The sequence below is a fragment of the Phycodurus eques genome, chromosome 17 (genome assembly GCF_024500275.1).
Source record: "Phycodurus eques isolate BA_2022a chromosome 17, UOR_Pequ_1.1, whole genome shotgun sequence".
NCBI classification, from domain to species: Eukaryota; Metazoa; Chordata; class Actinopteri; order Syngnathiformes; family Syngnathidae; genus Phycodurus; species Phycodurus eques.
This window is the reverse complement of record NC_084541.1, coordinates 14,441,979-14,459,811: the sequence shown is the minus strand read 5'-3', so window position 1 is coordinate 14,459,811 and position 17,833 is coordinate 14,441,979. Positions and strand designations below refer to the sequence as shown.

General features: G+C 43.3%; 1 protein-coding gene across 6 annotated transcripts in view; it reads left to right on the top strand.

Moving 5' to 3' along the window:
* fryb (furry homolog b (Drosophila)) overlaps positions 1-17,833 on the top strand; it is a 44,046-nt gene that overhangs the window by 1,621 nt on the left and 24,592 nt on the right. For 3 of the 6 annotated variants that reach the window (XM_061701928.1, XM_061701929.1, XM_061701926.1), the window contains exons 2-22: positions 4,775-4,968; positions 6,083-6,136; positions 6,244-6,383; positions 7,400-7,490; positions 7,641-7,720; positions 8,365-8,445; positions 9,623-9,791; positions 9,861-9,953; positions 10,231-10,329; positions 12,195-12,296; positions 12,381-12,484; positions 13,164-13,272; positions 13,360-13,446; positions 13,985-14,289; positions 14,558-14,665; positions 14,912-15,152; positions 15,955-16,119; positions 16,431-16,517; positions 16,591-16,850; positions 17,033-17,222; positions 17,427-17,551. In XM_061701928.1, the coding sequence (XP_061557912.1) occupies positions 4,775-4,968; positions 6,083-6,136; positions 6,244-6,383; positions 7,400-7,490; positions 7,641-7,720; positions 8,365-8,445; positions 9,623-9,791; positions 9,861-9,953; positions 10,231-10,329; positions 12,195-12,296; positions 12,381-12,484; positions 13,164-13,272; positions 13,360-13,446; positions 13,985-14,289; positions 14,558-14,665; positions 14,912-15,152; positions 15,955-16,119; positions 16,431-16,517; positions 16,591-16,850; positions 17,033-17,222; positions 17,427-17,551 (2,884 nt within the window). Of the gene's footprint in view, positions 1-4,774; positions 4,969-6,082; positions 6,137-6,243; positions 6,384-7,399; positions 7,491-7,640; positions 7,721-8,364; positions 8,446-9,622; positions 9,792-9,860; positions 9,954-10,230; positions 10,330-12,194; positions 12,485-13,163; positions 13,273-13,359; positions 13,447-13,984; positions 14,290-14,557; positions 14,666-14,911; positions 15,153-15,954; positions 16,120-16,430; positions 16,518-16,590; positions 16,851-17,032; positions 17,223-17,426; positions 17,552-17,833 lie in introns of all 6 variants that reach the window. The other 3 variants (XM_061701925.1, XM_061701923.1, XM_061701927.1) reach the window with 1 other exon arrangement.

Here is a 17,833-nt window from a genome sequence, read left to right as displayed (position 1 = left end):
TGATTTAGAAATAACTTCCAGCAGGTAGACTTAATGTTCATTAACGTCATCGATTTTCCATTCTGCTGTGACAAAAAGCTCACGCAAGGTGAGCAAGTATGTGCAGCACACATGCCTGGTGGGCCTCATATGTGTTCATCCAATGTCATGTTAAGCGTTCCAACAATCCACATACCACACCAGGAGTATTTGAGGTTATCAGTTAATGCCGTGTTGTCTGCGTGATACTGCTGGCCCAGACTGACATGGAGAATGTGTGTGCTGTAGATGTGTTTTGTCATCATCAACTGTCAATTCGATAATATCCTATCAACAGTGGTTTTTCCACACTCAGCTTAATTAACGTTGCATTTTAAAACAAACAAACATGCTGGTTATGACTTCAGTCATGTTTTAAATGGTTAACATCATAAAATAAGCTGTCAAACTGCATGGCTCAGCGAGGAATCCTGGTTAAAGTAAGCCATTTTAAACTAAAAAGAAATACTTTTCCAGAGGCAGAAGCAGCAGCCAAAACACACCAGCATACTCTTTCCGGTTCAATAGATAGTTTTCAAATAATCAAATTGGAGTTTTCAGTATTGGAGTATGACAGCTATTTATTTCCAAATAGTACAAGGAGTAATGATGGAAAAGGAGTATGGGGAAAACAAATCGCCCTGAGAAATAGACTTGAATTAATCAATAAAATCGATGAGCCGTGCAGCCAACCCTTGTTAAAAATAATACTACGGTAAATGGCAAAATAGTGCGCCAGGTTAAATTACAAGATCCGGTCTCCAGCCCTTCATCCCCTTCCTTCCATCCCTCCCTCCCTCCAACTGGCCTCTAAGAGGATTGGCTGCTCTCCTCTCCCGACGACATCTGTGTATCGCTGTCCTGGGAGAGCAAAACAGAGAGGGGATGGGTTTTGTTTAGCCGGCAAGATAGCAAGACCGAGAGCACGCATCCCTCTCTTCCGGCACTTTCCATCCGCAACGCCTCATCCTGTTCTCCGCTGCCTGTCACCGTGGCGACATAGCCCCTGCAGCCATGGCGACCGGCCAGCAGGATTCTGGCTTCTTCGACATCAGTCTCAGGTCTCTGCTCAAGTCCTTCGGAGGCAGTGAGTAACGCCCAGCTATCGACTGCTCAAAACGCGTGCGTTTTCAGCTGGCAGTCTTGACAGGACCGTGTCACAGCGTTTAGCCGCTTTACGTAATGCGCTGACAGTGGATGAAGGGTGAGCTGAGGATACAGTGGATACACCTCAGCACTTTACTATGTTAATTACTCAGCACATCATTTGCATCTAGGCGGGCCAAGGCTATTATAGTTCACAAAAATGAACGAGGTAGTGAAAACTACATGAAAGCTAAAGATAAAACAAGTACAAAAAATCCGTAAATATGTTCTCCATTTTTGTCTTTTTTCCAATTTATTTCATACATATGCTTTTTGGGTTGGCTCAACCAGCAACATGGGTTTATTTTGTGATGTTCAGGTGTGTCTTTAGTCTGTTGGCTATTGTGATTTTGACCAAGTACACCATTTGCATCATCTAGGCGTCCACAATACTCTTAGAAAGCCCGATTTCATCTGATCTTGGAAGCCAAACAAGGTCAGGCCTGGTTAGTACTTTGATGCGACACCAACTGGGAATACCAGGTTCCCGTAAGCTTACCGAAAAGAAAGATGCTCATTTCCAGTTGTGCCAGTCCCAAACCTGGATACATATGGAGGGTTTGAGTCTCGATTGGCATCTGCCAAAACGTCATCCGAAAAACAGCAACCCCGAATAGTGAAAAAATTTAATTATCTGCAGCTATTCTCAGAAGCAGTATTGTACAATGTACATTTTGCACTTCAGTTTCTGTCTTGTGGACTGCTATTTTTGATTGGTGGATCATTTGTTCATCTCTCCTAACTAAAAAAACTTTTTTTTAAGTTGTATCTCAAGTTTTTATTTCACAATACTTAATGTTAAATTTTTTTATTTCTCATCTGACAAAACAGAACTAACACTAACCTAATAAAAACTAAGCAAAAACAATGCATTTAAAAAAAAAAAAAAAGCAAAAAAGTCCATCCATCCATCCATTTTCTGTACCGCTTCTCCTCACTAGGGTCACGGGCGTGCTGGAGCCTATCCCAGCTGACTCTTCACACCTACGGGCAATTTAGAGTCTTTAATTTGCCTACCGTGCATGTTTTGGAATGTGGGAGGAAACCGGAGTACCCGGAGAAAACCCACGCAGGCACGGAGAGAACATACAAACTCCATACAGGCAAGGGCGGATTTAAACCTTTAAATTCCTCAGAACTGTGAGGCAGATGTGCTAACCCGTCGTCCCCACCGTGCTGCCCAAAAAAGTCCAACCAAAAATAAAAAGTAAAACTAATAAAAAATCCAAAACATCTATAACCTTGAGTTGGAATAAACACCTGGAACATGATAGTTCCTGTTTCCCATTCCAAACATCACCACTGCCAAGCTGTCTTTTAGGACTGCACTCAGTTCTAAGGTCAAAGAGACGGAGCGGCGGGAAGATCAAGTGACACGTTGAGTCCAATCGCGGCCTGAACAGCTGACAGTTTGACGCCGGCCGCACTGAAATAACAATCACGTCATTGCGCACACTCGCCAACCGAGGTGACTCATGCTGTGTGCCAGGATCGATCCAGATGTTTCCATGTCTTGTCTGAAGTCTGGACGTCGTCACAACTGGAAATAGTTGGTCTCTTGTTATGGGAAGAAGCTTAGGTCCCTCGGTGGTGTTTGTCATCATATTTTAAAGCGTTCCAACCCGGCATCCACCCACATGAACATACCTTACATTTGCATTTGACAGTGAGGCACGTTAGCTCACAAGGCTTGCAAGTCGTGATTCACCACATCTGCGTGACGTGGAAGATACCTCACCATCGTCGTATGTGGTTTCCCCCTCAGCTTGCTTCCTTTATTTCCTCTTTCCTCTTCCTGGTGTGATCTAAGCGTGTCATTGCTTGGCAGGAACCAGCAGGGCGAGCCTGTCGGTCGCTCCTGTTGGTCGGCTGCCTAATCTTGCTACAGTATAACGCAAAAAAAAACAGAGGAGATGCAGGATCATGTCTGAGATGTTGTGCATATGTCCCAGTATTCTACAACACAGTGGTTCAAAGCAGTGGTTCTCAAACTGCGGTCACCAGACCCAAGGGTCGGCGAGCCGCAGCACATCTGATATCCCTGCATGAATAAAGTCTTAATTTTTTTCAGAACAAAAAGTGTATTTTATCAAGAATATAGTCCTTTTTTTTAGAGGATAAAGGCATTTTTTCCAGAATAAAATGCCTGATATTATTGGAATAAAGTTGTATTTTTGAAATTTGTGAACCCTTGGTTTAAAGTGAATGGAGCAAGGTACCCCAGGCTGGCTAAATTTAACTCAGCCATTATTAGTGGGTGTTTTCATCTGCTGCATTTGATTATTGGAGTTGTTTTCTTTGTTGTATGCCCATGTGACTTAGTTTTACACGTCTATATTTGCATGTGTGCACTTGTGTATAAGGAGTGTGGGGTAAAAGGGGGGTGTCGGTGGGAGTGGTGCTCTAAAAATAGCACCCTCCTTCCTAGTGCTTCTCTTAGGGCAGCGTTGAAATTCTTCTGGTCAATCGCCACAAGGGGCCTTGGAACGTGACTTTGGGACACTTCGAAAAGTCCCAACAATGCGTTTCCAGACGACTTTCCGAGTGTCAACTGCGGATTCCAAGGTGGCGACGGCGGGTCGGAGTTAAAGCGCAAACTCGCCGACGGTTCTGAAGGTTCACGTGTCTGTTTGGTGCTACACCACCTCTGATCTGGCCCGGTGTATCCAGCAAGGAGATCGTTTGAGCATTCCATGTGGTCGACAGGAGTGCTTCCATCCAAGATGAGCTAATCTTCGCCTCGGCTCGGGGATTATATGTGCTGTCATGAGAGACTCTGGATTTACGTTACCTTCCCTGTGAGATGATGGAGCTTCTCACCTTTAGCTTTGGTTAACCATGCCGGACGAGCTGGATAAAAACCTATTTCTGATTCACTTATCACGGGCCAGGTTCTTCTTCTTTTGGTCCAGCATGAAGACGGTAGTCTACAGGCTATAGGCGTCCCGGTCTTACTCCATCCCGTCTACTTTTTCTCCAGTTTTCTTGGACTGTCTGACCACCTGCACCATGGAAGTGCCAGCTAGGTGGAGCAGGGCGAGTGTCATTAGCTTCATCAAGGGTCTTGGTAAGCCCTCGGGGGGGATCATGTGAGCGCATGTTGTCCTGGTGGCGTGAGTGATCATGTTTCATGAAAGCAGGGGGCTGCCTGGGGGAATGAACTGTTTAGTAATTAGTGGTCTCTCACCTTTACACTGCTGCTGGCAGCAAGGTTCGCAGTTGCTAACTCGTTGAGGAATTGCTTTGTGAAAAAAAAAGAAAAACACTTTTAAGTCGTCAACATGTATCATTATCTCTCCACTTTGCTCATTGCTCAACCTTGCGTCATACTATCACCGTTTCTGTCCTGATTCAAACTACAGATTTTCCCCCTTCCTTGCAGAATTGTTTTAGTTCAGCAACAATGGAGGGTTTTCGGGCATGAAAATGCCACAGCATTTCAATTGTCTGGACTTTGAATACGCCACACCAAAACGTCTTTCTTTTTGTGTTCCAGACAAATCCCGTGAGGTTTCTTGTCTGTTTTAAAAAAAAAAAAAAAAAAAAAAAAAAAGGACACAACATATTAAACACATGCTAACAACGTGTACTGACATCTCCCTTTTCCAAGCCTCTCCGGTGGGACTGAAGCCGCCCGTCCCGCCTGTCACAGGAAATCTGGGAGAGAGGAAAGGTCCGGTCATCATGGCACCCGTCAACGTGGACCCGGAGAGCAAGCCGGGCGAGTTTGTCCTCAAGAGCCTCTTCGCCAACTTCACGCTGCTGTCCGAGCGCAAGATCCGTATCATCATGGCGGAGCCGCTGGTGAGCCATTCCACATATATGGGTAGCTAGAGTGGCTCTTTACGACAGGAAGTGAGGATCAATGTTCTTTAATGTAAACGCAGACCAGGCTGCATCTCTATCCGCTTGTCGGGTGTCCGTCTCCACCAGGGTCATAGTGGGATGAGCTTTACCCCAGATTACACTTGGCAGAGCATTTTACCTGGACTCGTTCTTATTTTAAAATGGAAAAGATTGATGCACAAGTTCACACTTTCTAAAGGATGGGTGTTCTTTAATCAATGTATTTCTAGTTTGGATAGCTAAGTTACACAATGACTTTGTCAGATATTTAAAGTAAAGCTTTAAAGTTTTAACAGCAATTGGTAAAGTTTATCCTCTAAATTCACTGTGGATTGAAATAGTTATTGAATTAAATTGTTCTGCATAAATAAAAGTTGTCAATGTTTGTGATTTTTACCAAACAAGTTTAAGAAATTCTTTGGATTGCATTTGGATTGGACTGACATGAAATCAGTGTACTGTACATGGCTGCGTTATCTAGCGACAGTTATGGATAGCTTAACCAAAATTCTTTGCCTACGACATCAAAAACTGAAAAAAATCATATTCACAGCAAATCAGAATATGATTGCCAGCACTTGCTCGAATTACTGTGTACAGTGAGTTGGGGTTAGTAGTTACGATTACTCGGAAACCCTTGGAGCGCTACGTCGCTAAGAACCAGCGGCCTATGAATCCACGACCTCACTTAGCAGCAGAGGCGATGTGAGCTGAGGCGAAAACACAGCTGGATTGGCTAGCGACTGTTCGGGATATTTTCACCAGCATTTTTTGCCTACAACGCCAAAAATAGAAAATACAAATATCCACAGCAAACAAGCATGTGATCGCGAGCCCTTTACGATTTATTTACTACTCTGTATTTTATTACTAACTACTTGAACATTTACTACAGTGAAATTTGGAGACTAAAAATGATCACTGCAGCCCTATTTTCAATCAGCCTAAATAAAGCCCAATGCTTTTATATAAAATCTCATTACAATATAAAATATTACAAAAGCTCTACAAGTAAAAATCCTTTTTACAATTGTTGGACGTAACTCAATTGTTTTATGTGGTATCTTTGTAGGAGAAGCCGCTCAACAAGTCTCTGCAGAGAGGAGAGGATCTACAGTTTGACCAGGTTTCGGACATGTGACCATGACATCATCATTGATAACAATTTGGAACCTGTCAATCACGTGACGCTCTCTCCTCCCCCTTCCGTTCGCCCCGTTTTTGTATTTGCAGCTGATCAGCAGCATGAGCTCCCTGGCAGAGTACTGCCTGCCTTCCATTCTCAGGACGCTCTTCGACTGGTACAAACGTCAGAATGGCTTGGAGGACGAGTCGCACGAGTATCGGCCGCGGGCCAACACCAAGTCGAAAAAGTGAGGGAAACCGACACGCTCGCACAGACACTTTCAAAGCTCGTCTTTCCTCTTGTGACCCTTTTTGTCTCCTGTCCATTTTAGAATCCAAAAAAATCACTCAAAGGTCCCCACGTCAAGAGTGGGAAAAAATTTGTACTCAATGCCCATCTTTTAATTTTTAAAATTGGGCAGATGGGCCAGGTTGTTAAAAAAAAAAAAGTATATCTATGTATAAATTATAGAAATATCAGTGGCATGCAAAGGAGAGGGGGGTGGTGGAGGAGGCGGTGTCCCCGGGCATCCACCTGGGTGGGGCATCCAAATGGGTTTTGGTGGGCATCCAAAATTGTCACCTGTCGACGAATACATTTTAAAAACATCATTCTAGGCGGGAACCCCCCCACCTCCGAACTATGAGGCAGATGTGCTTCAACAATGCTCAATTAAAAAGTCACTTTAACATCATATCACAGCCCCCCCCCCCCCCCCTTTAAGAACACTTTGTTTATTTTTTAAATAATAATTAGTATGTTAATATTTTATGCAGTATTATTCATCTTATTTTTAGATCATGATTTCATCTTTATTATGTGACTAATATTTATTTGATTTACAACAAATCAATCAACTAATTATTTCATGTGATAAATTAATTTAAAAAAAGAATGAATACATATTCTGTAAATAAATCAATTTTAGAGGGGAAAGTACTTCTACATACATGACTCCAATTTGTTAAATGTACAATATATGGCAATTTTTTTCTTCGAATATTTGTTTATTCATATACATAGTATCATTAATTTTATTATGTGAAACATATTTTGTTCATTATTTATAAAACAAAATCAATTGACCAAGTATTCTCTTGAATAATTAAAATCATGAATAAGAAATGAATAAATAAATGAATTAATGCATTTTAACAGACCAATTTTAGAAATAAATGAATGCAACAAATATTACAGGACTCTTGATAATGTAAAACCTTATGAGTGTGTGTGTGTTCGTTTGTGTGTGTGTGTGTGTGTCAGCGATGAGCAGCAGAAGGACTACTTGCTGGAGCGGAGGGATTTGGCCATAGACTTCATCTTCTCTCTGGTACTCATTGAAGTTTTGAAACAGGTGAGTGTGCGCGCGCGCGTGTTTGTGTGTGTGTGTGTGTGTGTGTGTGTGTGTGTGTGTGTGTGTGTGTGCGTGCGTGTGTGTTAAGGGCAGCGTCACGCCTCACCTAACGTGGCCAACGGGTTAATTTTTTTCCCCCCTCTTGTTCAGATCCCCCTGCATCCCCTGCTGGATGGACTCATCCAAGAAGTTATTAACTTGGCCTTCAAGCACTTCAAATATAAAGAAGGGTAAGGGAGGCACCGCTTAGGATACATTTTCACCGCATGTTCAATGTGATGTTCCTTTTTTTTTTTTTTTTTATTTTTTTATTTTTTTCTTTGCTGACAGTAAATATGATGTAAATCTGTTACATAAGAGCTGTCTAGACAAATATGATGATGAAACCCTAACTTGAAACCTTAACCCATGGTTGAAACCTTCACTTAAAACGGCAGTCCTAACTTAAAACCCTAACCCTGGCTTCAAACCGTAATTTGAACACAACTAGACTACATTAGAGGTGTCGAAATAATGTTTTCCCTCATTTAAGTCAAGGAAGAGTCACCCCAGGCCAACTTAAACATTATGTAATGTTTAATATTTGTATGATTTATGTCTGTGAAAAATGCACATGGATATTCGTTAGCGAGTCAAAATAAATTAAATGGAAATTGGGCACTCAGGAATACAGTGTCAATCCATCATTCACTGCCATTGACGGCTGTTGAATTCAGGACTGGCAGTGTATTAAATATACTATGTGGACAAAAATATTGGGACAATCGCCATCTAGTTGGAATTGCATCCCAGTACTTGTGTCTGTACAGCATACTACATACATTATACTCCAAATGGAGGAGGAGGTTGTCATGCTCATCAAAATGTGTCTCAGGTACCTCGGACCTAACACCGGCAACATGCACATCGTGGCGGACCTCTACGCAGAAGTGGTGGGAGTGGTGGCTCAGTCGAGGTACTTGCACATTCACTTTGGTGTATTTCGCTCTGTATTATTTACGAGGAACATGCACTGCCATGTTTGTGTTTTTATCTCGCGACTGCTACAGTCCTAACCCTGCAATCGAGCACACACACACACACACACACACACACACACGCATAATCCCTTTTCAACACCCCCCCGCACCCACACCCACCTCCTCCACCCATCCTCTGCATGCCTTTCTAAATATAGCCCGGTGGCGCCATGTTGATACACATCACCCCGTGTTGTCCATCACAAACATCCCAAACTTAACAAAGTATGGATGAAGAATTCCCAACATCCGCCAATACCACTAAAATACAGAATGTACCTTTATGTATACTTCATGTATATACAGGATCTGTCAAAAGTAGGTATACACTTTTTAAATGCATTTAAAATATATATATATATATATTTTTGATACAGGTACCATGAATAATTGGAATTAGCCATAATTAGAACAAATAAAATGAATTCTAAAGGAGTACTTGACAGGAAGGAAGGAATGCAGAAAATTAGTTTTTTAAAAAAAAGGGAGGAAGGACGCAAAATAAAAGGGAAGGAAAGCAGTAACGAATGTAGAAGGGAAGAAGAAGAAAACAGGCCTGAGGTGGAAGGAAGGATGGAAGGCAAACCCCAACTTTAAACCCTAACTGCAATGGGAAACCCTAATTTGAAACCCTAACCCTAGTTTGATGCTCTAACCCAGGCTTGAAACTCTAAGGCCCTGTACACACAAAGCCAGTCGGACAGTTTTTGTGCCAATTTTGCCCATTCCTGACTAAGCACGTCACACGCCAGACAAACTTATGTTTTATAAGCTTATCCTATAAGATTGTCTTAGGTGTGATGTGTGTTAAGAGTGGTTTCGGCCTCATTTTAGTGTCTGAAACTGGTCGGTGCCAACAATCTTAACTTATGAATGTGTTCACTATTTAGGACCAAAACTGTTAACTGCTAGATTTTTTTTATCTTCATGTCACAGATGAATAATCTTTTAAAAGTAGAAAAATCCTTGTGTGTACCAGGCCTAATGTGTGTTGAAGCAACAGAGTATCGAGCGTCGACCATCAGTTTATAAGTCCCTCATGATTTGGACTTTCCACTCTTTGCTTGTTAGCAAAGACACACGTGGTTTTGGACCTTTTTTTTTCCCGTTCAGGTTCCCAGCTGTGAGAAAGAAGTTCATCTCGGAGCTGAAGGAACTGCGTCAGAAGGAGCAGAGCCCCTACGTCCTACAATCCACCATCAGCCTCATCATGGGCCTCAAGTTTTTCCGCATCAAAATGTACCCAGTGGAGGACTTTGAGGCGTCTTTCCAGTTCATGCAGGTAACAAACGGAGCTCCGTCTATATGGACCTCAGCGTGGTGGAACTCAGCTTTTGCGCTGTGCGTTTAGGAGTGTGCACAGTATTTCCTGGAGCTGAAGGACAAGGACATTAAACACTCACTCGCCGGACTTTTTGTGGAGATCCTCGTACCCGTCGCTGCTGTAAGTGACCACATTAATGTGAATATTATTTATTTACCACATTACGTAAGAAAATGTTAAATTGTTTATTTTACAATTTTTTTATTTTTTTATTTTTTAATAATTTATTGATACAATATCATCATTATTTCAGAACACATCCTTTTTGTGCTACCGCGAGTCATTTTCTAATGTAAAATATTTGCCTTGGCTCAATAAAGGTTGGCAAACACGGCGTACTCAGTAAATTTGTCGAACTCTTTTTCTCTGTGTGTGTTAATCGTCTGATCGCCCGCAGACGGTGAAGAACGAGGTGAACGTGCCGTGCCTGCGCAACTTTGTGGAGAGCTTGTACGACACCACGCTAGACCTGTCCTCCAGGAAGAAGCACTCCCTGGTGAGATGCCTACGCCGCCTCCTCCTCATTAGCAGCAATTTGTGCGGCCACTTACCGCAACATGCCGACGCTTATCTCTTGGCGGGGAGGAAGCGGGAGGAGGAGGCCCGTCAAATTAGTCTGCAGTACGATGGAGATTGACACAGATGTTTGCATTCACATTTACATGCATGCTTTGCACTCATTTACATGCAGTACAAATAGTGTGTTGTGTGTGTGTGCGGAGCACCAGAACAAATATCACTTAAAACAGGATCGCTCATTTCCTGATTACAACTACAAATCCTGGATGGAAACCCTACTTTAAAGCCCTACCCCTATCCTGAAACCCAAATTTTCAACCCTAACCCTGACTTGAAATCCACATTTGAAACCCAAATCCTGTGGCCAAATTTCAATTTGAAACTCTAGCCCTAGGGGTTTGCAATTCTAGTTTAAAACTTTAATCCTTGTTTTAATGCATAATTGTGGTTTGAAACCCCAATTTTTAACTATATCCCTGCCTTGAAACCCTAAACCCATCTTGAAAAACTAATTTAAAAACCTAATCTTTGCATGAAACCCTACTTTGAAAACCTTAACCCTGTCTTGAAACCCCTAATTTGATTCCTTAACCCTATCCCAAAACCTAATTTGGAACCATAACCCTGGTTTGAAACCCTAAATCTAGCTTCAAAAACTAATTTAAAAATCTAATCCTTGCTTTTAACCCTACTTTGAAACCCTAACCCTATTTTTAAACCTTTACTTGAAACCGTAACCCTGCCCGGAAACCCTCATTTGAAACAGTGACCCTTGTTTGACAATCTAAACCTAGCTTGAAAAACGCATTTAAAACCTCATCCTGCCTTGTAACTCTATTTTAAAACCTTAACCCTAGTTTGAAACCTTACTTTGAAATCCCAATCCTATCTTGGAACCATAATTTTGAACCCTTACCCTGGCCCAAAAACCTGATTTGAAACAGTAACTGTAGTTTAAAAGCTTAACCCAGATTTGAAGCCAAATCTTGAAGTTCTCACCCTGGCGTGAAACCTTCATTTAAAACCCTAACCCCGGTTTGACAACCTAGCTCTGACTTGAAACACTGGCTGTCATTGGCACCCATGTAACTGATTGCACGCTTATTATTTAAGTTGTCAAAGCAACATGAGCCGTAGCATGAGGCCTTGGTGCGACGCGCGTGGTATGCGCCCCCTTCTCACCGCCTCCACAGTGACTTAACAGCACTCATCCATTTGCTTTCATTTTCTATGAGCAACCTGCCAGTCAACGTGTTGACATCTCTCCGTAATTGTTATTGTTGAAAGAGATCCAATACGCTGACAACTGATGATGACATATTTCTGCTAGGGTCGGGCAGTGTGGCATAAAATAAAACATTTTATGTGAACGCTGCCACATAAACGCTATTCGTCAACTCATCTACGACGTTTTCCATTATGTGTTACCTTTAAGATAGCGGACTTAAAGACAAAGTTATGTGATGGTTTTAAATACATGTGTAATTGTTTTATATTTAGTTTAACAGTAAACCTCAACTGGGAGTGGCATCAAACATCTCAAAGCGAAAAATCGGCCGACGGCAGCTCCCAGTATCTTGAAAAACCTATAATAATGTAATTAGGTCAGTAGTATCTCCAGGCACCGCTGTACTTAAAATAAAATAGTCTTCTAGAACAGTTGAAAAATTTGCTAAATATAGTGACTGAATTTCTAATTGCGAAACTACCTCATCTGTTTGCAGCCATGTTCTTAGTGTAAACAGTGCACATCAGCAGGCACCCACTTTAAACTACAGAGGCCGCGAAAAAATCGGTTAATTGCCCAGCTGTAATTTGTCTGTATGTGTATGTATCCACCAGGCGCTGTATCCCCTGGTAACATGTCTGTTGTGCGTGACCCAGAAGCAGTTGTTCCTCACCCGCTGGCACGTTTTCCTCAACAACTGCCTGTCCAACCTGAAGGTCAGGAAAAAAAAAAACAATGACAACAATGTGGATTTATGTTATCGTATCATTGAGTTATTTTTTAATTGTTTCTGGATGCAGAATAAAGACCCCAAGATGGCCCGCGTGGCTCTGGAGTCGCTGTACCGCCTGCTGTGGGTTTACATGATCCGAATCAAGTGTGAGAGCAACACCGCTACACAAAGGTGACCACATACGCGCACGCGAGCACGCACACACACACCTACACTTACTTAAAGGAGACAGTTGACATTTATTATTATGGGTTTTTTACCATAACGTAATTTAAAAACAATGAAATAGTAAGACATAAAAGCAAATAGAACACTAAAATAAGGGCTCAAGTCTCACGCTGTGTTGAACCCCAAGGAATAAAAATGAGTTTTAGGTCAGGTTTTAAAAATGGACAGCAAAAGGGCTTGTCTAATGTGGTGCCCTGAGGTCATTCCATAGTTTGAAACCCGTGACAGAAAAAGCCCTATCTCCTCTGAACTTCAGTTTAGACCTCCAGGAGCAGCTGGTCAGCTGACCTGAGGCAATGGGGAGGAGCGTAGGGATTGGAGCAGCTCAGAGAGGTCAGGCGGGGTGAGACCGTTTTGAGATTTAAAAACAAATCGCAAAATCTTAAAATGAACTCTAAAGTGCACAGGCAGCCAGGGGAGGGAGGCTAGAATAGGAGTTGTGCTCCCTCTTACGTGTTCCAGTAAAGAGGAAAGCAACATTTAGCTACATAGATGAATACTGTAGTTTGTACAATAATTGCACTTTGTAAAATCAGTTTTTAACATGAAACGCCTAAGTCAAGGTGTCACTGTACCTTTTGTGGATTTTCAACACTTTTCCTGGTTCGTGCGTCTCCCGTAGTCGCCTGACGTCCATCACCTCCACTCTCTTCCCGAAGGGGAGCCGCAGCGTCGTGCCCCGAGACATGCCGCTCAATATCTTCGTCAAGATCATCCAGTTTATCGCGCAGGTGTGCAGGATATTATCAAAGCTTCCTGTTATGGCACGACTGCGTATACTGCATGTTTCAACAACTGTGACATCTGTTTGTGCTCAGGAGAGGCTGGACTTTGCCATGAAAGAGATCATATTTGATCTTCTGAGTGTGGGGAAGCCTGCCAAAGCCTTCAGCCTCAACCCAGAGGTATGATTTATTTATCTATTTTTTTTATTGAACAGATGTTTCTCTCTTTTTCAACAACAAGGTTTGTGCCACTGGTATAACTGTGATCGGGTTGGGCCACAAGTTTGTGTCGTTTTAAAGACCCTATTTGAAGATAATTGCTGAAAACGTGTGCAAAGACCGAGAACTATGCAGTGCTCAATTGTGTGGCTATCACATTTAAACTGTTCCTTGTCTGTGGTGTTTCAAATTTAGAAGACATTTTCTCACTTTACAGAGACTTTAATCATCTAACATACATTTTGCATTGTGTTCCAATGTCAGTAAGTTAAAGGGTTGCGGATTTTTTTTTCTTTTTTTTTAATTCAGATTGAAACATTTTGCAATGTCTTAGAGCCTTTATCTGTCATCTTTTTATTTTTACTCGCATTTGTTTTCCTGATGTCATGATAATACCCATCCATAATCGTGATCATTTTGGTCCTGATATCCGTGGTGTGAAATGGACATACTGTACTATGTCATGTCTAGTCATGACTTCCCCTCTGCTCCTTCTCAGCGCATGAACATCGGCTTGCGAGCCTTCCTGGTCATCGCCGACGCCCTGCAGCAGAAGGACGGAGAGCCTCCCATGCCCAACACAGGCGCCACGCTGCCCTCGGGCAACTCCCTGAAGAAGAAGAAGACCTACCTCAGCAAGACCCTCACCGAGGAGGAGGCCAAGCTCATAGGCATGTCCTTGTACTACTCGCAGGTTCGGAAGGCCCTGGACAACATCCTCAGACACTTGGACAAGGAGGTGGGCCGCTGCATGATGCTCACCAGCGCGCAGATGCTCAACAAAGAACCGGAGGACATGATCACGTATGTGCCACGATTGCATACAGTACAGACAGCTTTGCGGTCCCTCTATTTCGCAGATTTTTTTTATACTCTTTGTACAATATTTTTGTGTTATCCATTGCTCCAGCTCTCTCTCAATACGTTGTGTATAAATGTTTTTTTTTTTTTTTATTGTATTACAAGTGTCGTGTATTACAACGTTTACGTCTTATTTAACGCATGACTGAAAACGTGTGCAAAGTCATGTACTACAACAGTATGCTTCATGTTGCTTTTTTATCTTCGACAGGGGGGAAAGGAAGCCTAAAATTGACCTGTTCCGGACGTGTGTCGCCGCCATTCCTCGCATCCTCCCTGACGGCATGTCCAAACCCGAGCTCATCGACCTTCTCTCACGGTGAGCTCTTGTGTGTGACCGTGCCCAATTGTGATTTAATGCCGATATTAGAATTTTTTTACTATCTATTTCCTTCTAAATTTCAAATGACATGTATCCGAAATCCCTGTGTTTACATTAATGGAACTCACGAAACCGTGCATATTGGACGTAAATTATAAATAAAACTCACAAGCGTCAACACCAAAAAGTGACAACACAGAACTCCTGCTCTTGTTTCTTCTTCCCTGTGTCATCCCTCCTCAGACTCACGGTGCACATGGACGACGAGCTGCGTCTCATTTCTCAAAACTCCCTTCAGAGCCTCTTGCTGGACTTTTCTGACTGGAGGGAAGACGTGCTCTTCGGTTACACGCACTTCCTGTTGCGGGAGGTCCAAGACACCCAGCAGGGTCTTCAGGACGCGTCAGTTAAGCTCCTGCTGCAACTGCTCACTCAATGGAGGCTGGCGCTGCAGCTCCAGGGGAAGATGCGAGGAGGCGTGGAGGTTTGTGACAGAGACTTCTGCTTATTGTTTCCGCTCTAAAATGAGACTTTGGCTGTGTTTGGAATCATTCACTAATTCCCTACTCCCTGATCCTTATACAGTGAACCTCGTTTATCAAACGGGTTATGTTCCAGACCTACCCACTATAGATACAAATATGCGGAATAGAGAGACCATATAATTCAATAAAAACTTTTAACACCCCCACACATGCTTTAAACACAAATCACTTTGAGCAATAAGAGGTGCTTGCTTCAGCTGTCATTCCCAGTTGATGTTTACTGTAAAATTAACACATAAAGCAAAAGAGAATTAAACTTTGTATATTTAAACGCCAACATTTTCAACCAAACTAAATTATTTTGTTTAACGAAGGTTTGCTAGCTTAATGCTAACAAATAATGTAAAAGGCCAGATAGGCGAAAGGAAATTAGCATAGCGCTTACAGTGAAATGACTGCCTAGTCAAACACACGCAGCAGCAACACATACAAACTGAACATACAGCAATACTCGCAGGCATATACTGTAAACCCATAAGTTCCTGCCACGAACAGCAAAACGTTCTTTGGTGCCGAGATCTCCCAATATGACAGCAAAGCAATACTTTTTGTTACTACCTTTCAAGACGCGTTGTGGGATACACTGGCGGCAACATACAGTATGGGGGATAACCTATACTTACTACAAATCCAAACATCACTGCAAAATGGACAACTCAAGGGCACTAAAAAGTGGATGAATGCCGGTATTCCGAACACAGCTTTTGATTCCATATATTTGTCCCCTCTCTTGTCACTCAGGCGAGCCCCAGAATGTCTGAGCGAAGCCCGCACTGCTCGGTTCTCCACGCCGTGGAAGGTCTGGCTTTGTTGCTGCTCTGCTCGTGTCAGATAAGCACCAGGAAGCTAGCGGTGGGCGTGCTCAGAGAGATTCGATGCCTCTTCACCGCGCTCGGACACGCAGAGGTACACCACATACGCAACTTGACTCAATTCATATTGTCTCCTTGCTTTCGTGTCTATTGACTACTTTTGCCTCCTGTCTCCTTGCCTACTTTCCTCCTTGTTTCCTTGCCTCTGTGTCTTCTTGTCTATAAGTGCACTCGCCTCCTTGTCTCTTTGTTTCCTTGCCTCTGCGCCTGCTAGGCTACTTGTTTCCACATCCTCTTGCCTCCTTTCCTACTTCATCTTAAAGACTCACCTCAACTCATGTTGTGTCCTCAACATGTCTGAAAAAATCTGAAGAAAAAATATGTACTCTGTTTCCCCACCTGCAGGATGACGACAAACCCATGATTGAAATCATGGACCAGCTGAGTCCGGCGGTGATGGACAGCTTCGTCCACGTGGCGATCTCCGACTCGGTATGTAACGTCAGGACCACCGCAGTCGTCATCTACCCGGAGCCTCTCACTCTGAACGTTTTTATCCCTGCAGTCCACTTTACCCATGAGCCACCACGTGGACTTGCAGTGGCTGGTGGAGTGGACGGCGCGGCTGGTAAGCAGCTCCTACGACGTGAAGAGCCCCAGCCACGTGTGGATCTTCGCCCAGTGCCTGAAGGACCCCTGGGTGCTGTGCCTGCATATCTTCCTGCGCCAGGAGCACCTGCCCAAGCACTGCCCCGTGGCCCTGGGGTATGCCTGGCCCTACGCCTTCACGCGGGTGCAGCTGCTGCTGCCACTCGTCGACCCCAAGTATGTACACACACTAGCTTTGGTGGTTCTTCTTGACGTGTCATAATTTCAGGAAATATCTATATGAAAAACATCCATATGCTGGTAACTGTGTCCCCTTTCACCATTTACAGAGCGGTTCACGACCCACTTATAATACACTTGTTTTTGTGCTTGTCTTTGTGCTTGTCTTGTTAATACAGCAGCCCAGTGAACGCAAAGAAGACCAGCACGGCCAGCTCCAGCGACAACTCCATGTCTCTCTGGCGCAACTACCTCATCCTGTGTCTCGGGGTGGCCAAGCCCAGCATCATGTCACCGGGACACCTCAGAGCGTCCACGCCCGAGATCATGGCCACCACGCCCGATGGCAGCGTCACCTATGACAACAAGGTGCGTGCTGGGCTATCATGTTGACGCGGCTTCCTGCAATCAGATAATGAGATGATAATTATAACAACAATAATGGATAATAATACTGATATTAATGATAAAGCTTTACTCACCTTGGACTAGACCGGAATAGGGTGCCACCGTCATGTTTTTTCTCTTGTTCTCATATGAGTCATATATCATGTCACTGTTACATGGACCCAGGTGATAGGCACGCCTTCAGTCGCCTGGCTTCTGAAGCAGCTGGTCCCACTGATGAGAGCCGAGAGTCTGGAAATCACAGAGTCTCTGGTGTTAGGCTTCGGCTGCACAAATGCGCTCGTCTTCAGGTATGATGGCCAGTAGGGCTGGGCGATTTAATCTGTTTGATTGATTAGTCAAGTTTATTTGTCATGAGAATTTCTTTTGTGGTATCCATAGTTCAAAGTGCATCCACGCTGATGTGCACTACCAATGTAGCTGTAAACAGAGAGGAGCTGGTTGCTATATTTAGTGATTTTTCCAGCCTTCTAGCAACCATTTTCAAAACAGAGACTGGTTCTTTTCAGGACTTGTCTCAGTCAATTGATGCCGAATCCTCACTTCGCTCATTGCCACCCAGCCTCCTCTCT